The sequence below is a fragment of the Hippichthys cyanospilos genome, chromosome 16, assembly GCF_059441005.1.
Source record: "Hippichthys cyanospilos isolate Australia breed blue-spotted pipefish chromosome 16, RoL_Hcya_1.0, whole genome shotgun sequence".
NCBI lineage: Eukaryota > Metazoa > Chordata > Actinopteri > Syngnathiformes > Syngnathidae > Hippichthys > Hippichthys cyanospilos.
Window position 1 is genome coordinate 12,661,499 of NC_142384.1, and position 21,114 is coordinate 12,682,612.

At 40.2% G+C, this 21,114-nt stretch overlaps 2 protein-coding genes and 1 long non-coding RNA gene across 5 annotated transcripts; 1 reads left to right on the plus strand and 2 right to left on the minus strand.

The window, feature by feature from the left end:
- Nucleotides 1–1,039: 1,039 nt before the first annotated feature.
- On the minus strand, nt 1,040–8,251 carry LOC148410661 (uncharacterized). Of its 3 annotated transcripts, none has more exons than XM_088438002.1 (7): nt 8,196–8,251; nt 6,995–7,086; nt 4,842–4,885; nt 4,635–4,700; nt 4,476–4,542; nt 3,106–3,409; nt 1,040–2,940 (listed from the first exon to the last, which is right to left on the minus strand). In XM_088438002.1, exons 2-7 carry the CDS (start codon nt 7,061–7,063, stop codon nt 2,498–2,500), a joined length of 993 nt encoding a protein of 330 aa, XP_088294128.1. In that variant the 5' UTR covers nt 7,064–7,086; nt 8,196–8,251; the 3' UTR covers nt 1,040–2,497. The 3 variants fall into 3 exon arrangements, with proteins under 3 accessions (XP_088294128.1, XP_088294130.1, XP_088294131.1); XM_088438004.1 differs by having other exon boundaries at nt 8,166–8,201; XM_088438005.1 differs by lacking the exon at nt 8,196–8,251 and adding an exon at nt 8,163–8,181.
- On the plus strand, nt 4,674–16,298 carry LOC148410662 (uncharacterized). The gene is made up of 4 exons (XR_015868262.1): nt 4,674–4,767; nt 15,481–15,586; nt 15,997–16,078; nt 16,196–16,298. It is a non-coding gene; the product is annotated as an uncharacterized LOC148410662 (long non-coding RNA).
- On the minus strand, nt 12,378–21,040 carry top3a (DNA topoisomerase III alpha). Its single transcript, XM_088438001.1, has 19 exons — nt 20,557–21,040; nt 20,296–20,355; nt 20,137–20,210; nt 19,940–20,015; nt 19,680–19,788; nt 19,433–19,576; nt 19,161–19,331; nt 18,976–19,076; nt 18,337–18,411; nt 18,167–18,249; nt 17,869–18,079; nt 17,611–17,796; nt 17,396–17,525; nt 16,426–16,539; nt 16,177–16,342; nt 15,952–16,098; nt 15,471–15,593; nt 13,406–14,097; nt 12,378–13,257 (listed from the first exon to the last, which is right to left on the minus strand). The coding sequence occupies exons 1-19, from the start codon at nt 20,767–20,769 to the stop codon at nt 13,103–13,105; spliced, it is 3,030 nt and encodes a 1,009-aa protein (XP_088294127.1). The 5' UTR covers nt 20,770–21,040; the 3' UTR covers nt 12,378–13,102.
- Nucleotides 21,041–21,114: the final 74 nt, after the last annotated feature.

Sequence of the window (21,114 nt, forward strand, 5' to 3'; positions counted from 1 at the left end):
TTTTTCACTGCTGCGTTTGGAATTTTGAATCTCGATGTAAAAGCGCTGTCAGTAGCTATACTTCAAAGGAGAGCAGCTTGAAAACGAAAGTTACCACACTATTCAGTCATCTGTCTCAGATCCTCTTTATTAAGAAACATGAACTCCTCCTTGTACAACTATGACAACGAATTAGTTCAAATACAGTGATTCATTCAGATTCAGACTTTATTGATTTAGATTCCTGTCTGTTTAGAATGACCCAACTCAGTATAGGACACGTACTTGTTTGCAGCAGTAGCCTTGTGCAGTATTTAGTTGTGAAGCATTAATCCTTTAATCCTTTCAACTGAGATCCACTGACAGTGTTGTCACATGCTCTCTGGTCACTCTACCTGCAGATAAAGTATTCGAATCGACCATTATAAGGAACTGAGTTTTTAATCAAGAGGCCCAGTACCACAGAGGAAATATCAGTTTGGGTTGAATTATTTTTGTAAGAACAAGCGCGCCCTCTAGTGGACATGTAGAAAAAAGTATAACCCTGACGCAAGAAATGTCGAAGCAATCTTTTGTCTTCATTGTGGTGGTGGTTACCTTCCCACTATTGATTGACCCAAATTGAATTATGTATTTCATTCAACGATAAGATTATTATGGAGTATTTTTTTTTAAGAAAGAGTAATGTTTTGATGGTAAATTCAGTTTCTGCTGCTCTTGGTTTTATAAGTTAAGCAATGATTTAATCAAACCAAATTAATGTATAAGCAAAATGTTATAATTTACATATACTTTTATTTACAATATTTGAGACACTTATTTAAATTTCTACAGTTTGAACCAGTAAAACATTTAATTGACCAACTTTAGATTTTTTTTGTTTTGTGGGAGTGGTTAGCAATGAAACATACTACAAAACTGTGTAAACTTTTGGTGAGTCAATAAAGAATTAAATGTATGTGATCTGTGGGCCTCGCAGATCATCCTAATTACGCACTCCTACCTGTTCATATTTTAAACAAAACCAGTTAATTGCAACATTCCAGCTGAGGCAAATAAATAAGATTTCAGCTCATGTTTATTGGAAATGCAGTCAAAATAAAAATGTTTTTCTCCAAGAAAAGACATTAATCAGACACATACTGTGAGTTAGTTTAGCTTATACACAAGACATGCAATAAATAACAAAGGCTCTCTACTGTCTGATCTAGTGTACGTCTGCTCATTGTACATTAAGGCTGGGTTTTACAAAATAATCCATTTGAATTGTTTCCTTTTCATATCGCAATACCGATTCAAATCGATCTGTAACCCACGCAGAATGTACGTTACGGAAGCTCAACTGTATTTGCCTTTTAGTAGTAATACCTCATTTGGCCACAAGGTAGCGCATGCCGCATACAGTATACATTGTCTTGTGAGCATCAAATGTGATCGAAGGACGCAATCTCGGTATTTAATAAATTCGTTACAACGTATATACAAAACACTGATTAACTCACTAACCAAACAGTAATACATGTAATGATTTACACGTATTTCTACTTAATGTAGGTCATTTGTTTGGTGTTAATTGTAAAGCTAGCTAAGCTCAAGTACTACCATTGATTGTAGATAACAGATTTTGTTTGTACAATCTATAGAAATGTCGATCGTTCATTAGAAGTGATTCAATTCAATTGTTAAACTACAGAATATGAACTGTGAATGTACGACCATACAATGTGCTTATTCTCCAAAAAATCTAAAATCCTTAGCTGACTGGAATCTTGATTCGAATCAAATTGGCCCCTAGTCAATCGAATCAACTCAATTTTGAAAATCTGAAATGATACCCAGCCCTATTGTACATTATTGTACAAAGCATAAGAGCAGCAGTGTAAAATGATACCTCATCCTTCGAAAAGCACAAAGGCTAGTAGTGTAAAGAGTGGACTATCAACTGGTAATACAAAAATAGAACCAAGTAGCATTTATAGTACTTAAAACAGACAGACAGCAAACACAACAGTACTTCTTTTTTTGTGCATCCCTCTTCTTTCATATGAGCAGCAGTCATTTACTTCTCTTTGTTTTATTTCTGTAGAGACAGAAATAAACTCCGATCCAGGTGGCAATGCCTTTACCAAACTTATTTGTACGAAGGGCTAATGAAATCAGACGCCTATAAAAACACACAGTATCTGCGCGTGAAGTACAGTAGCTGCATGGAAGAAGTGAGTTTGACCTGTGTTTCAGTATCAGATTCTGGAATTCCTATTTAAAAAAAAAAAAAAAAACCCTCAGGAATAATAACTAAAAGTAGCTGCATGGAAGTATTGAGTCTGACCACTGTTTTGTTTTATGACTGAAAAGAACCTCAATAATAAAAATCACCACTCATTTGTTTTTCAATTGAAAGGCAATAATGTCTTCTCAGCAGGAATTTCTTTGTAAACATGTTACATATATGACTGTGTACACATTACAAAATGAGTGGCGAGTCTGATTATTGTTGCTGAATGAACATGCGCTGGCCTTACCAACCCTTGAAGAAGCCCTCTGCCTCAGCGGCCTCTTTAAAAGTCACCGTCAGCGAATTGATGGTCACCTCGGTCATGATCACCTTCCCAGGATGCTCTGATTGACTCGCCGCCGTCGTCGTGGTAACGTTCTGATTGTAGACCACCGCATCGCCGCCTTCCACCGTTGAGGTCATGTCGATTTTCAGGTGCACGTCGGGACTTTCTGGCCCTGACTGCTCCTCATCTCTGCCCGTGTCACTATCTGACCTGTTGCCTGTGGCAACCGCATCCACTGCTCCTTCGTCGAGCGCTGAGGCACAGTCCTTTGATTGGTCGCATGCAAGTGTCGCCGAGGCTCCGTCTTGCGGCTCCACCCACATTTTTGTGCCGTTCTCTTCCACGTCCAACTCTAGATCTTGTCGCTCCAGGACGGGGGGCGAACTGCACTCGGAATGACCTTGAAGGCATAAAGTTCACTTTCAGTCGATAAGACAACAAAGGAATACTTTTCTTAGACAATTCAGGCCCTGCTGATCTTCCTTGCTTTGCCCGAAGAGAAGTTTAAGATCACAAATAGGTCAAAGTTCATACTTCAAGGTAACTGACAAACAGAAAGACAAACCATATAAACTGTCTGCCCGTCGCTCCTCTGCAGCGCTTTCAGACTCTTGCTTCTCTTCTTCGCTGGTGTTTTCCCAGTCCTCCTCCTTCTTCACCCGGGGTCTGACGGCTCTGTTGGAGCGGCCGCACACACTCCGCTTGGATGCCAGCTGCTTGCTTCTCCTCCTCGTTGAGCGGCAGTACGCGCCTCTCTGCTCGACATGGTCCACATCCGTGCTCATGGCACGGGTGAGCGAGAGGCGCAATCGAGGCGGGGGTTTGTCTGGAGCCTTGTGAGCGCTGCGCAGGTCCATGGCGAAAATGTTCTAGAAGGACCCATTAAAAGCATTAGATAGGCATAAAATTAAGTACACCTGCTCCAGTGGTGGGCTGTTAGAACCTCAACTATCAAAAACTAAATTCTGATAAATCCATGAAACTTAATTTATTCCCAGAAAATATGGATCTTATTTTTGCTTTTTGTCCAATTACATTTCAGCTTCGATTTCAGGGATGTCAAGTTCAGGGACCACATGGAGAAAAATCTATTCTCAGGTAGGCCGGACAGGTAAAATTATTGTACATAACTGTCAATTATTTGTAATTTTTGTTATATGTGCCAGCCTGGTCCAAATTCCCTGTGAATAATGGAGGTAAACTGTTAGTGTTGAAAAATATAGATATAAAAATATATATACATTTTGTAAAATTGCTTCCTTTTTAGTACTCTATGTATCAGAATACAACATTTTTCCTCAAATTGTATGAAAGGAGTGGAAACGTTCTATGATCTTTTCTTTGTTGTAGTGTCTCATTTTGGACAGTGGGTGGCATCCATGTAAAGACATAATGACAAGTTGAAAACTCACGAAGAAGTTAGTATGTCACGCAAATACGGAAGTGCTGCGAGCTAATTGCTGACTGGTAACTAAAGTAAACCTAAAAAGAAATAGAAGACAGATTGTTCATAATAAAACATGAATGTCTGGTAGTTGCCCACCCACTGTGAATCTCTACGAGGCGATTGAAGTATTTTACCTGGGCTGAGCAGCGAACAGCGACGCTAGATGCTAATGCAAATGTAAATGATGGTGTCATTTTGAAGCGATCAGAAAGCTTTTTTTGGCAAAAGGGTGGCAACTTGTCACTTCCGTTTGTAAGTTACAGTGCTCATCTGGTCATTGCTTGTAAAAGTAAGAATATTTCGCTATTGATTATGGACAGTGGATGATTGGGTTCAATCCTATGCATGTTTTATTAGATCCGGCCCGCGGGCCGTAGGTTTGCAATCTGTGCTGCCATTTCAATCTACACACATCCAGCCGCTAGATGTATATGTCAGTTAACCATGATTTGACTATCTGAAAATATTCAAACGCAACTATGACTTACCCGCAGGACGAGGCTTCTGGGTCTGAGACCTTTCTTGCGATAGGCCAGAGCACGGATCTTCTGCTGACTGGAAACATCACCGAAACAAAGACAAAGAAGTGAGCAAAAGGATGACTAAAAAACAATCCTTCTGACTTTCATAAAATTAACTTCACTCACTTCTCTTCATAGGCGAGAACCAGGCGAGGGTCCAAAATGTTGTCCTCTGGCTCCCAAGTACTGTACCTGTCAACACCCACACAAGCAGACATTAACATTTCTCATGTCCGCTCATCTTCATATGGAAGCGCAGGTAAGTCGTCAAGATGGATTTGAGTGTATATTCGAGGGATGATGTCAGTGGGTGATGACTCAGTGATTACTCACTTTGGGGGCCATCCCTGCCACTTGAGCAGGTACTCCACATTACCCTGCAGACAAAGAGGAAAAACAGCACTTAAAGGAGATGCCAATATATTTTTTTTTTGGCCTCCTGTCAATTGAAAAGTCATGGTTGGAAAATTCCAGTGAGGGAAAGAATTTAAGGATTTCATTTTTAGGTGTCTGCATAACTATTTTTTTTTCAAGTTTGTCTTTTCTCTCATGATGTGACTCTGCTTTCGTTACAAGTGAGTGTGGGACATCTGTTAAAGATTTTTCTCGAGGCCATTTTTGCTTGGACTTGCATGCATAATTTAAGGTACAAACTGTATGGTGGCAGTGAACCCAACTCATCTGAAATATATTGAACAATTCTATTAAAAAAAGAGTACTGAACTGAAGATGTTTATTGCCACTCCCACATCCCTAGTTGGAAGTCTAGTGTAGTGCAGTGGTGTTATTTCCCCTTCAACAATTATTTGAACACAAATGGTGGAGAAACATATGCAGACAGATAATATGTAAACGCTCATCGGCAAGTCCTATTATATCCTATGTCCTATTATAGCCTAATAAAACAATTTTGCATAAAAACAACCAAGCAAATATATGCGTCAGTTTAAGCCAGTGCTTCTCAATTATATTTTGCTAAGCCCCCCCAGGAAAGAGACCCCCCCCCACACACACACACACACACACTCAACGCGCTGACTATAAATGAGATTATCTATAAAAATTGTATAATTATACCTAAACCTGTATTCTTTTTAATATTAACACAAGAATAAAGGGATATAAATCAACTTTTAACAACTGTTAATTATTTTTATAGCATTTATATGGGTTACAGCTTAGTCTAAAACAGAAGAAAATAATAAAGTGCATTAAAGTGCCTAAAACCATGAAAAAGGGAAAAAAGATGGCATTCTGTTTTTTTTCTGTCTTGAAAAATGTCATACGTGGTTGCTTGTTTTTTGTTTTATATTGTTTTGTTTTCATTGTTGTAGTTTTTTGAGGGGGTGATACGATCTCTTTTCATACCTAACTCTATTGTTCTTCGACAAGAATAAAATAGCCTTAGAGAGTTACCAGCTGAAAAACAATAGTGAGGGGCACCGGACTTAAATAGTACTTCACCGGTTTGTGTGTGTATGGGGGCACTCCATCCAAAATTCAGTTTTCAATTGAGAGTCAAACATGGTCACAACTAAATCTCTATCTCGCCTTGATCTACGCTGATGTAAACATAAGACACAAATTTCGAACAATACTGGTCAATATCATTGCCTCTGAGGTAATGACAACGCTTGAAACCCGTAAAAGTACAACGTGTACTTTTGTATGTGTGACGATGTCTGCCACTTTAAAGCGTGTGTATGTGGGGAGGCGGGGGTATTATTCTCCTTGTCAAATGGAATTCTTCTGAGGAATGACGTCAGTAAGCGGCCCCTTTCGGTCTCGCTCTCTCTCCCCCTCCCTCTCTCTCTCCCTCTCCAGAGTCGCGCGTGACGTGACGGTACACGGTCACAAGAGCGACGCTTCTAGAACCCGACACCGCGCGGGGCTCGAATAGGTGGGGCCAAGGGAACATGTAAACAACGTGCTGTTGCGCAACCTTAACGTCACTAATGTTGAACAATCGGAGCCTTCCAGCGCGCTACGATGACCACGCAACTTTATGTAAACAAGAAGTCAGTTACGTTTTTGTTTGGCTTTTTTCACTCCGATCGTTTATTATATGCGAATGAATGCTATTGAAACTAGCACGGGATCAAAATGAAAATAACGTGCCTGCGTTTGGTCGGCCACCTTGCACAGCGCACACTGACAACACGTACACACCCCCTTCTCGTTGTGTACTATCTGCGTGGGCTCGTGCACAAAAACATGCTGCAGCATCTTCGCGCGGCGCAGCAGCGAAACAACACTCAACTTCCACAAATGAAAATAAAGAGCGCGTACGTCCTTCTAAAATGAGCAAGCGTCTATCGTCTCCCCAAAAATCGAAAATAAGATTTTGAACGTGTCTTGGGAGTGAATGGAAAGTGCGTGGCCTAGTTTCTCTTTTACGGACGCACCCCGCGCTCCTCTGTGGCGGAAAGCACACGGAAAATAAGTTATGTAAGTTGAGTGGAGTGGATTAAAGTGTCGCAGCTCACCTTTCGGACTCTCTTCTTTGTGATGGACTCCACAGCGAACACTTGGTCTCCGATGGATGACAGCTCCATCCCCGCTCCGAACAAGCAGCCTCCTTTTAGGCACAATCGGAAGAACGGGAAGCGAAAAGTAACACGCTCAAAAGGGGGAAATTAAATGTTCACTTAAACGCCGCCGATGCTTCACGATGTTGGGCTCGCGTCACGCAAAGCGCTCTCCTGGCTCACTTTTTCAAATCTGCGACACATCAACACGAGACGACGCGTTGCTTTAAGTCGCGCGCGCGCTCCCGACGCCATTACGTAGGGCCGAGCCCCCAAGCGCGTGGACGCGCACGCAAATTAGAGCAGTGCACAGAGAGAGAGAGAAAGACTTGACAAGGTCAATGTCCGTTGAGATTTTACAATTTATTAAGATTATTGAAAGTTGCATTTACCAAGTAGCTATAGAATACACATTAAATGTTTTTCTAACATGTTTAAATAAATAAATAATGAATTGATTCATATCTTTATACTGCCTTTATACTACCTTTAATGTCTTTATACTTTTCAGAGACTCTCAAAAAACTGTTTTCTATTTAACCTTTAAGAATGAATTATTAGTTATTAAACTAAAACAAGTTAGGTTTATATTTATTTAGGTTTTTTTTATTTAAAGCCACAGTGTATAATACTTAGACAGCAAAACCTCACAATAAATTTCAATAACTTTTTTTCATATCATTGTAGGTCTAGTAATCACGAATTATATGACATGGGGAGCGAAGCTCAGATTCAGGACATCATTTTTCTTTTAGCTACGGAACGCAAAGAAGGAATGGAGTGGATCATCTGCTAAAAACTTATTTTAATACACTTTGATAACAATTTAAACCTTTTGAGCTGACACGTTAGCTTGCTAACTTCCCTGTGAAGTTTCCACGGAATGACCCGGAGTTCCTTGTGCAAATGTGATTTCACAATGATCTATTTAAATGGACAAAGCGACCAATATACATAAAAAAAAAACACTATGATGTGACGGTGATCGGACAGAAGCCAGACGCATGTACATCCATGTGAAATATGTTTTCAATTCAACACAAAGACAATCAGCCCGCTCAGAAACAAAAGGTATTTAAATGACTGAGTACCCTAAATACAATATATGCCAAATAAAACTGCTTACCACCTAATGGATTGTGAACAAGAAGGTACTCACGGTGATTGAAGAGTGACAGTCAGTGGTGTTCTTGACAACATCAAAAACCACTGAGCTTTGTGCTTGATTCATTGTTATGCATTGTTATGTAATTGATGGTCAGCATGGTTGATAGTGATAACAAAACCTTTTTTTTCTGCACCCTTTTAAAAGTTGTAGGCAAGTTTCATGCTTTTAGGAAATTTGATGAGGCTATTGATGATAGCGTCCATGTAGTACAATTAATTTCAGTGTAACGTTGGTGTTAGTGAAGCCTGCCTTTCCCACAAGTCATCTGAAATGCACTTGTGACCCTGAACTGCGCAAAAGGTAAAGAAAATACTCTAGTCTAGGTGAATGTCTTCCTTCTGCTTACAGAAAATCAAATCGTTTGTCAGCGAATCCATTAGTCATCAAACATTTTTGTTTACAGTATAAAACCTCTGTTTACATGACTGTAGCCTCTAATTAAGCTTTCCAACAATCAATCAAGTCTTAAACGCTTGTGGCCAATAGCTGTCATCCAGCCAGAGCGTGAAACGTGGAGGGAGTCACACTCCTCATACTTGTGTAAAGATCCCAATCTGCAATTGAAAGGGAAGCTTCGCTGCACTCACTTTGGTAAAAATGTTCACCCCTCCAGCCATATTTGATCCAAATATAGAACTTAAGTGCCAAACAACAAAGAGATGATTGTTCATCTTCTTAAAACTACGCTAAGAAATATGTTTACAAAGAAGAGACTTCAGTTAAAAAGTGTGCTTATTTCGATATTAAAAAACTGATGATTGCATTTAGTACGGACCAACCTGAACTCAATACCTGTACACACGCCCACCTCTCTCACTGGGAGCGACGAATGAGTGGACAATTGCTTAAGGCCCAGATAGCAGCCTGTTCCCCGTCATGGAGCTGGATCATTTACAGTAAAACTAAGGCGGTACGCACACAGGGTCTACAGTCATGGTCTGCATGCACCTGGAATGCTTGCATCACTTACGGGCACTGGTCGCCATGGCAACTGTTTCTACAGCAACCAGTGAAAAGCTGGATGATGATGAGCCAGCAGGAAGAGTTGATAAGCAGCTCAAGAGATGAGCAGTGGTCCATTTTTACTGTAACCTTTGACCTATAAGTGAAACAATGAAGACATCAAATTTGGTCTGACCAACATTTAAATACAGTAGCATATATGGCCCTCTGTTCAATGAAAAGTGATATCATTCTCCGTATTACCGTAAACCAATTTAATATTTACTACACTGCAAGTCCGCCAAAAATCACAGCTCGGCTTGAAAGTGACAGTGTGTAAAATTTAGTGCCATCTAATGGTGAACTTGGAAAGTGCCACAGTTTTGACACTGGGACAGACCACACAGCAAGCCTACTACCTACCTACAAAAGTTCTTCTCCTTCGGGTTTCCGTAGCACAAAGATGGCGGCGGAACATGTTCCCCTCCTTTAGGCAGGCGCAATCTATGTAATATGATTACAGATTACCAGACCAACAATTATAACAACTATAATATTGATGTGATAGAGCATAGTTTTTGCATATTAATGAACTTTATTGGGGGGTTAAAACACTTTTTTTTTTACACTAGATTTTGCTAAATTTTATACACTGTCATGTCGCTAAATTGTATACACTTTAAGTTCTCATTTCAGTTACAGTGGGATCAGTGAGGGAAGGAATTGCAAAACAAAACGCTTATCTTTTGTGTAAACTGGAACACAATTAAAGACATGTCAAATGAAACAACCGTAGCTTAAATATTTTCTTTTTGAGGAAGTGCAACACCATTTGCTTGTTCTCTTCAAGAATTGAACAATGCCGATGAGTGCAACACTAACAGTTCCAACAGTGTAAATATTATGATTTGTCCTGGCCAGCTGAGCTGCACTGTGTTTGTTTACAGAACACGCAGGCAGCTAGACCGCAAGGCCGTTTCGCATCATCATCTTTAATTTTACACTATTCATAAAATGTTACGCAAATCAGAATTTTGAATGAACTTCCAGGATGAATCCAAATGTGAGGTTGCAATAAAGCAGGGGTGTCAAATATACGGCCATGTGCAGCCCGCAACGAGGTTTAATCCGGTTTGCAAAGTGTTTTTGTGAAACGTTAAAAAAAAATGAAGAGAACCGAACCCATTAGTCTGTTGTCCTTTATCAATAGACAAAAAAAAAAGCATGACTTTTACAAGTGATGACCACGGTAACTTATAGTGAGCAGTTGCCAAGCTTATGTGATAGCTTGCTGATCTCTTCAGTGACAGAAAGTGGGACACTGCACTAGTGTTTGTGTTAGCATTAGCATCTAACGTCATCGTGCTATTACTCATGCTTTCATCTGTGTTTGTATTATAAACAGTCTTTTTTTTATTTTTACTTCATTTACAGCTCAGCAGTTTGCACACAGCGCTTTTGTATTCAATGTGGAATCGTGACTTCTTAGGTAGTTTTCAACTTTGTCGTGCTTGTCATTACGTGGCTGTCATCCGGTGTCCAAAATGAGACACTACAGCACCATTTTACGATATTTTCCTTTGCACTTCACTGTACTACTTCTTTAAAAGAAGATGTACGACCACAGGTTTCGATTAGGGAATTATCCTTGCACTGGATATTTGTGGTTTGTTGTGTTTATTTATTTATAGTTCATCTCATTTCAAACAAAATATGTATTTTAGCACAAGTGGAAAAAAGAGTGTAGAGAAAATTTCCCTTCACCAGTCATTTAATGCAATTTAAAGAAACATGTTATATTGGAATATATAGGGCACCAAAAAGTGAGTTATTTTACTTTATTCATCTTTATGTATGTATGTATGTATGCATGTATGTGTGTGTGTACATATAAGTGACAGTTTTTTTAATTAGTATATCCATGTATAATAATGTTATCAGTCTGGTCCACTTGAGAATAGATTTTGCTCCATGTAGCTCCTGAGCTAAAATGATTTGACACCCCTGCAATAAAGAATGGGGTCGTCACAGCAAGGCACACAAGTGTACGTCTTTGGAAAACTTACCTGTGAATTTTGAAGGTCGGTTCCTTGTAAGACAACAGCAAGTATATTGCAAAATGTAGTGAAGTTAGACATATGTGTTTAAAAGTTTGGAGATGGTCAGCTTGAAGGTTGTTGCAGTCCATTTTGCATTTTAGATTCATCCTCAACTTGAGTCCCAAATCAATTTTTTACGGATTTTTTGTCAAACATCTGGATAGGAAGTGCGTAGTGCTATGCGGCCTCCCAATAGTGCTGATGAACTGGTGCCCCCTATCATTTAAGCTGCCCGTGGTGACGTTATCACGTTTACGGCGCTCCTATAGCTTTTGGCCCTGCAGGAAACATTTACAAGGTAGCGGTCTGGCACTTCCCGAAAGAAGGAGGTTATTACGGCTATTCGGAAAAAAAAAAGAAAAGACTTGTGTATCACATGACTTGTTATCTGCCCGGATACCGACAGTGTGTGTATGCGTGTGTGCGTGAAGTTGGGAGGACAAAAACAACACTGCAGGACCATCAGCGCCCACTCGTGATGAGTCACGCGTGACTCACCAAACGTGCCAGTAAGATCAGCTCTGCTTCCTTGGAAGATTAACAAAATAAAGCACATCGGTTTCCCCATACCGGGAATCCATGCGTTTCCCGTTAAAACGAGATCGAACGAAACTGCGTGTGCATGGGAATACTAAAGACGGAGAGAGGGGTCCTGCAGCTCGTTGCACAAAGTTTGTGCGGCACGACCACTGAGTCACACTTGCATCGCGATGCATGCCTTGTCATTTCTACGTTCAAATGGCTGCACGCACGTCATAAGAAAAGACGCACTTATTTTCATATTTCCACCGAGGAGATGATTTATCAGGTGAAATAGAAACCATTAGAAAAGGGGTTTGCGATTCACATAAAATGTAAGAAAATAATGCTATAATATATATTATGCAGGAAATATGAAGTGTCAAGTAAGCCCCAAAAAATTGATATTTACAAATTTCTCACAAAAAACTCTGACTCCCCAAAAATAATCAAAAAATCTAAAATGCCTTCTCACACACACACATGCGCATATATATATATATATATATATATATATATATATATATATATATACACACACACACACACACACACACACACACACACACACACACACACATATACACAGACAGCGTAAAAACAAATATCAGACTTGAGTTTACAGGGTCTTTAAGGTTTAATCAGTATTGTAAGCAGGGGATTATAGTCATTTTCTAGTTTGCTGTGTCCATGTGCTTAGCTGTCTTAGCTGTGAGCTTGTGGTTGAAGACAGATGAGTCAGGATGAAACCAAATTTCAGATGACTCATTTCCTAAGACAAGTGCGCGAAATAAAGCCATAAGTAAAACTTAAACTCGCTAAAGATGACAGCCACAATGGAATTATAGAAAATATTTACATTTATTATCACTCATTTATTATAAAACAGAATTGAAAATTTCTAAAAAACTACATAAACCATATGAACAGTGATTGCATCCGAAACTGCATGTATCACGTCAAATAAAAAGAAATGCGATGAATAGCGGCATCATTCAAGGCAAGGGCAGCTGCTCCCTCTTCTGAATTTTGGAGCTTTTGCAGCAATATAAACGTTGCATCCACTTAAAGAACTCCTTTTCAGATCTCACTTAAATATGGGCAGCATGTTAAATGTGAATAGTTTATATGTCCCATAGTTGACACCTTGTAACAATTAGGAACTGATCAAAATATGATCATCTCATCCAATCCTTTGGACTTTTCTTGACTTCTCCTTTTTTGGCACCGTTGTGAAATGCAAAGTCACAAGAAGGCACACCAGGCGTTTGCGCAGGTGCTGCAATGTTTGTAAAAAACGCAACCAGTCGAGTCACAGGGTGCAAAACCTCCGCCACGTCACCGTTGAGGACAAGTGACCCGTGTGTGTCCTGGCATGTGGCAGATGCCGCAGGAACGAGGTTTCTTGGCAGCGGGGGGTTTATCCCCCGTTAGCTGCCTACCCTTCATCCCTCTGTCTCTGTTGCTATTAAACCCGCCGCCTCTGAAGACACCTGACAGAGACAAAAACAGGTCAACATAATGAACAGACTTACATACATACACACACACACACACACACATTTATATATATATATATATATATATATATATATATATATATATATATAAATTTTTTTCCTTTTTAAAGACTTGTCTTGCCTTGTGTTGAGAAGTTTTCATCAGCCCACTGGAAGTAGTTACATTGTTGGTCCCTGGGTTTCCCGCAGGTGTGAAAGAGCCGTCCTTTGTTGGGCCCGTCTTTTTGCACAGTCCGTGTCACTGTGGGCTCGTTACAGTTACACATTATACCTCCAGCGCCTCCCTGAGGTCCGCTGCCACCTCCTCCGCCAGTGTTCCTCAACCCCGCGGATTGCCTCAGAGGCTGGGGGTTTCTCGGTGTAGGCGGTGGTGGCGCCCAATGATTCTGAGGCGCCCCCTGATGGCTCGGCTGATCCGACCACAGAAAGAAATTACATGTCCCCGAATTGCACTTGTAGAACTGTCGTCCTTGATTGGGGCCTTCTTTACGTACGGTCAGCGAGACTGCATCCTGACCACAGTTACACACAATGACCTCAGCGTTGTGCGTTCTGATGCTATTGCCCCCTGGTGGTGGACGAGGCTGCGGGGTCCAAGATGGGGCGGAGGGTGGAGCACAAGGCCTCGTGTTTGAACTCGTTGCTCGGGGTGGTGCCGGTCTCGGGGGAGGCTCTCGTCCTCCCCCACCTGCTCCACTGAGATATTTAAGGTCCAGCACCTCTCGCAGAGTCTCGTCACATCCGCCGATGCAGCCGACGAACTCTAACGGCATTATGGCGGGAAGGCTCCCCCTGCGGAACTTGAACTTTAACCTACAAGGCAAATGTCAGGCATTATTTACATCCTTATATGATCAAAACAACTTTGCAAACTACAACCACCTTATTGCACATTTCATAACTTTAATACTATCTTTGAGAATTCGATAGTGCAGGTGTAAAAAACAAACAAACATCAAGTGAGTTACTTGGTCTTCAGATCATTTTAGATGAGGCCCAAAAATGTTTTAAGTTTTTCCACACTGAACTATACAAACTTGAGATGGAAGCTAGTGTAAATCTGCTTTTCAAAATGCATTGTCTAAAAAAAAAAAAAAAAAAAAAAAACTTTAGCTAACAGCAAGTTGCCATGGTAATCAGAAGGAGGAGGCAACATTACAAGTTTTTCTATTTGTAATAACTTACAAAAAAAACGATGGGTTAAATGTGAATTGAAAAAAACAGTTTTGTACATAAGTGCTGCGATTGAGCTTTAAGGTCTGTACATCTGAAGAGTTGCTGTGGCAACAGATACTGGTGTGAAGCACTCTGTCTTTGCTGCTTGCCAATTGTGCCCTATATTTGGACTGTGCTTTGGCATTTGGTCTGAGGGTGAACGCCCACTAATGCAAAAAAATGTTGTCTCTCAACTTACACTTTTTAAAAGGACGCTTGTTTTGACAAGAAGAATATTTCTCGCTTTTCATTGAAATATTCATTTTTAACAGTTTCTTATTGACATGTTGAATTGGTGTAGAAAAGCACTGCATCATCCTGACAGTTTTTTTTCTATAAATATATACACGTGACAAAATATAAGGTAAGCAAAACAAAGGATTTGCACTTTATTAGGCACAATAATTATTTTTGTCAAGGCAGGAATATCAATACAACACCTAATCTCAATGAACTGAGCATATAAAATGGTTTTACTGTGAGCTTCGGGCCGAGTCACGATTTGCATAAAAGAACGTGATTCGACCTTGTGCATTGTTTAAAAAAAAAAAAATTCTTGGATCAGCTAGACATTTTTTTTTCTGAGGTAAGCAAGACAATGAGGATGTGCATCATTACTCACAATTCAGTGCTTATTGGTATTTAGCCATCAAAATGACTTTCACATAGCTTGCTCTTCACAGCTATAAATACTTTCACCTTCAGACATGGTCGTATGCAAGAGTAAGAATAATTGCTCAGGCTTTCAGCCAGATGCACCACTGTTTCATACACCTTGCAGTGTTAAAGCGCTAGGAAAAAAAAGTGCGGTCTGAACACCTTTCCTGCGAGGATGTGGCACTGAAGAGCTCAGCTAATTATATCGTGTGATTGCTCTAATGACATCCTCATGCGTCTCACTTCGCCTTATATTTCTCTCTCAGTATGCACCTGCATCTTTAGTTTTCGAAAAGTATAACTTAAGTACTCACATGTGAACAGGCCGGGGCTGGCAAGTGGAACAAATGCTGTCATCTCGGTTGACCTCCAGCACCGTGTCAGGAAACCATACGGCTGTTTTGCAGGCTGGGAAGCCCACACAGGACAGGTATTTACTATGAAGGTGGGAAAGCAAAAAATAGTGATCGAAAAATCATGGATTCACAACATATTGATTCCAAATGAGTAAGGCATTATATGTTTGTTTATAAAGGTGGGAATCTGTGCCTGTCTCGCAACTGGATTTGATTCAAATTCGGATTTGAAATGATTTGATTGGCAACGATTTCTGCCTCAGTCTGTAGTCTTACACAAAAGCGGACAAAAAGCTGCTTTGTTTATGTAGTTTTTAATTTCTAAAATCAATTTTGAGTCATCTTACACTGTACTATTGGAAGTTACAATCCGGATTCTTTTGTAAATCGATTGTTTGCACACCTTCTTTATAGAGAAATTGTTTTTAACGTGCTTCACCTGTTTCCCTCCCTCCTCTTCTTCAACACCATGTCCCGTCCACAGTGAGGACACTTCCTGACTGGCAGTGGGATCTCCATGTCTAGCTGCTCAATTTCAGGCATGTCCAGAGCAGCACCCAAATAAGGTGACAAAGCTTCATCCAACCTGACAAAGCACAGCGGTTTACTTTTGGTTTTGGTTTAGGTCTCGGAGTTGTATGGCTGAATACGAGCCAGCACTAACTTCTTTGCCTTCTTCACAGACTCAATGAAGACAGCCTTGTATTTTTGGATGTGGTGCTGGAGCACGCTCCTTTTGTCCTTCCTTCCCTCTGATACCATCTTAAGGTCCGCCTCCAGTTCAGCCCGCAGGTGTGGTTTTGACATTTCATAGCCCATGGCATTGTAACCTAAACAAAGAGACGATAAGAATTGTTTTACTTTAAAGGCTTCTTGGTAATGCAGGATATGAGTGCCGAGGTTGTTTTTCTACCTTCCACTAGTCCCATGCCAAGTTCTCCAGGGAGAAACCTCTGATCGGCTGTCAAGCCCACATACATGCGACTTTTTATGGTTTCAATGTGCTCCGCATGTGTCGCATCAGTGCCTATGGGACACAGTGACACAATTCAAATGTGTGCTTGAATATCTTCAACGGTGGATCAAAGTCAATGTCAATTTTATTTGTACATGGCCAAGCATAAGATTTATTTGTTTCAGGATACAATAGTATTACAAAGCATTTTGTACAAAAAGAAAAATTCCAGAAGCAAACAATCCTAAAAGCTGTCGCGGTGGCTCGGAAAAAGAAAAACAGAAAAAATTGGAAATCAAAATTTTGGGAAAGAAAAAAAAAATCTGAGATTTCATTTTTAGACACCAAATATAAGTACGATAACGCTGCATTCTGATATATTTTCAAGTTAAAGTCATGAAGCCTTAGAGTGTAATTCAAATGTTTTTTAACAAAACTCTTGATAACAGAAATATCCCCTCCCACCCCAAAAAACAACTTTGAATTGTGATGTCCGAATTATTATGGAGAGCAGGTGTAACTAATTGAAAATAGTCGTTTTCAGGCAGCGTTTTGAGATCATACTTACATACAGAAATTAAGACTGCTGAAGTCGCAGTTTAACAATATCATAGGAGGAACTCTTCTGCGTGCAATATTTTGAATCAGTATATTTTTTTTATATATTATATTTTTTGGGAAAAAAATGATGTTATCATCGGGATGTCTGTTCAAAAGAATTGGTATTATAATCTGTGAATAATTTGATGATACTGACTGTCATTTGCATCAACTATTTAAGAAAATCTGAGAAAATAGTTGCATATTAATTTGAATCCGTTCCCCTATATTGTTTCTATTGAGTTTAACATCAAATGACACTGTTTTTGTTAGTGCTCAGCGCCACAAAAACTTTGAAAAAAACAGCTTCACTATGTGTGTGATGTACCAATGCCATGCTTCTCCATCAGTGATATGAGGTCAGCTTCAGTGAGAAGCTGCGGGGGACTTGTCTGACCATCCAGCATCTCTATAGCAGACGGCTGGAACTGGAAGCCTTGTTCATACACTGGTATCACCTATTACCCACAAAGTAACTTTATGAGAAATGTTTCAAATTTTGATCATTGACCCGTCCCTCAAATGCAAAACTGCTCTTCGTACCTTAGTGCTCCATTTGTCATAAGGATAAACATCCAAGTAATTCCTCGCAATGACCATGAGTCCTGAAGTAGAAAATTTCTCATGCGCGATGTCTATGTCCACAGTAGTCTCCTGTCCCAAAGCATCCTGGGACACACAAGCCAGGAAGTGCCGGACAATGAACTCATACACACGTCCCTCATTTCCCTGAAATGAAAAAAAACAATGAATGGGATTGAAACAAAATTATTTTGTGCCAAACATATGAAATGTGCTTACCTGCAGTGTGCTTGTGTATTTAGTTGGGTGTATAGGGGGATGGGCTTGGTCAGAATTTTTGCCCTGCCGTGGGTTGGGACCCCCAGGTTGTTCAAGCACTCGCTGGGCAAATGCCCCCCAGTCTGGGCTCTGCATCTGTGCCTCTACCAAGGGGCTCAGAGCAAGGGATTCTGGGAAAATGTTGGTTTCTGTGCGAGGGTAGCTGATATACCTTCAGAGAAACCAAATGTGAGATTTCTGTTCATATTTACAATATTTGGAGTGTTCAAAAAAAAAAAAAACATTAACTCACACTCACCCTTGTGTGTAAAGTTTCTCTGCAATTTTCATTGTCTCTTTGGCACTTATTCGCAGCTTTCGAGATGCCAGTTTTTCCAGTTCCTGATGCAGAAAAATAGAAACAACATCATCAGGCTTGCAGAAGCAACAAAAGAACAGACAAGTATGTATGTAGATGCTTGACTTTACCACAGTGTCCAACGGCAGTGGTCTCCATTTGCTCTTGGGCTTACTGGTTACTGCGGTGACTGTTGCCATGGGATCCTAGGAATGAGTGAAAACATATTGTAGCATAAAAAATAGAAACATTTGACTGTACACTGGTGTTTTTATGCTGCAGTAAGATTCCGCCCACACCTTTTGTGAGGCCTTTCCCATTATGCCCTTTTTGTGGACATTTTGGAAAGCAGATATTTAAATAAAAACTGCCTGCTGGGAGTGCTTACACAGGTAGTAAGATGGCTACATTTGGGATTTTGAAAAATGAAAACAAGTTCTGTATGACTGTTTAACTTTGATGATTACTGTATGTTCTCCACAGCTCTGAGTAATTTGGCAAACGGTGTGTGTACAGTAAGTGTCATGGATTCTGTTTAGCCAAGTCGGAGGATCAGATTCGACACACCTGATGATAGAATCAACAAACCAGAGTTGGAGGAGCAATGTGAAGTCCAATAACACATGAATAAAAATCAGACATTTTGACAATGGATGATCAAAACTGGTTTCTGCATTGCCAAAAAAGTTACATGGCTTTTCCTCATCAGGATCACTGATTTATTAATGCGGTGAGATCAAATAAGAGAAGATGCCTATAGAGTATTGTACCTCCATGCAGATCTGGTAGAGCACTAGGCAAGCTGTGTGGTTGAAGAGACGATTTCTTTTCCATCCAAACTCAACGGTGTCCTCCTCCACTTCATGCAACACTGACACGGGAAAAGCAGAAAAGTCCAGATTTAAAATGATTGTACATCACCAATCTGATCATGGATGCGTGTGTGTCCATGTACCTTTAATCTTGTAAAAAGTCTCAGGAATGAAGGCCTGGATGGCTTTGAAACGCTCCACCACAAAACCCAGAGTGGGAAACTGGCAGCTGCCATAAGAGATGAGCTGAGTGGCCAGAGACTGTGGGAAGATCTTCTGTAGGCGAAGTGTCTGAAATCTTGTGAAAGATGCACCTGTGTATTCATAGACAAATGTATTCATAAAGTCTAAAGGAACACTGCTACTGTATAGCATCTGAGATATCAGGGAATCTTGAAATGCGCCTTCTCCTCACCTATCCGCAGGTCGAGTTCTTGGCGGACATCAACGGCATCACTGATGTTAGCGTCCGGCTCTGACAGCGTCTCACAAGCTCTCCGAATGGAGTTGGGGGTGATTTCAGAAAACTTCGCCCGAAAAACTTGCAAATTAGGTTTCACTACAAAAATATTTAAAACCAACTCATCAAAGATACAGGTATGTACAAATCTACAATTGTGTCTGGAGGTTATATTTTATATTATATTTTCAATTAAACTTACCTGCTTTACAGACATTGATTATTTCAAAGCCAATGTTCTCTCCCTCTCTGTCACAGTCAGTCCAGATAATTAAGGCCTGGCATAGTCTCGCCTCCTTTTCCAATGTACGCTGCATAAAAGAACACCAAGGAGAGAGGAACTCCATTTATAACACATTATTACAGTCACTCTGAACATAACAACAAAAGAAAGACAGTAAAGCATAATTTGTTGCCATAAAAATATCTTTTTTTATAATTCCTTATAAAGATTTTATATACCTTAATTTGTATCATGCCATCTGGACAATACTTCTCGATCTCCGCATCAAACAGCAGCACTGGATTGCAACTGTGCCTTTGATATAAAAACGTAAATATGAAATCAGCAGTTGCATGTAAAGCAATTTACTGTACTAACACATGAATTCCAAAAGGCTGGTTCAGGCAAGTGATGGGCATGTCTTTTCCAAACTTACCATTTATGATAAGGAGCTTTGAATTCAAGAGCCAGTAAATGGCCTGAAACTGATGTCATTGCTACCGACACATTCTAGATGTGAACATAAGGGAAACAAGCGATCAGAGGAAGCATGCCACCATAACACTGACAGAAGTATTTCACTGTGTTTACATACCTGACCAAAGAGATGATATTCAAACTCGTAGATCTTATTAAACTTGGACAAACCTTCTTTCTGAAAAAAAAAGAGCAAAACATGCAAACAATCATTCAAGCATCTCTTCCGCAAATACATGATATAATTTTAAATTGTATTCTAACTTGAAGTCATTATACTTTAGCCCACGTCTTTACAGATGGGTTACCACCCGTATTAAGCAATAAGAACTTTACTACAGTGTCTAGAAGTAAATGACAGTGACAACACTTAACTAACCCGCATGGACATGCCATTGGACATGATTTCGGAGATGCCTTTGGCTGCATCATTCTTCTCGGCTACGCAGAGTACCCTCTTGATCTGACCCCTACGCATTATGTCGAATTTTGTCAATGAGTCCTGCGACGTAGAACGACACATCAACTGGATACTTGGCCTCTGTTGTCCCAGACGAAGCAGATGTTTTGCAAGGAGGTTCACTATTTGCATGCCTGGCCGCTACTGACACACAGTAGCCTCTTCGCCACTGACCTTCCACCGTGTTAGCATGTTACCAGCAAAAGAAAGCTAGTTACAGCGAGTACAGACTAAAACTCTTTGAAGAACGAAACATGTCAGCGTATCAAACTTCACTACTCCGTCATTAAAATATAGGGTATCGTTGCTCAAGTACATCCCCTAAACTAACACTTTCTTCGCGGTGACCTCTGTTTAAGCAACGAAAGTTCTCATTTTGTTTACAAACTGCGCGCCTGGCGCCCGCTCGTCAAATTCTACCGTATTCTGTTGTAGTGTCGTAAAGTCAGTGGAATGGCGTAAATTAGTGAGCGAACA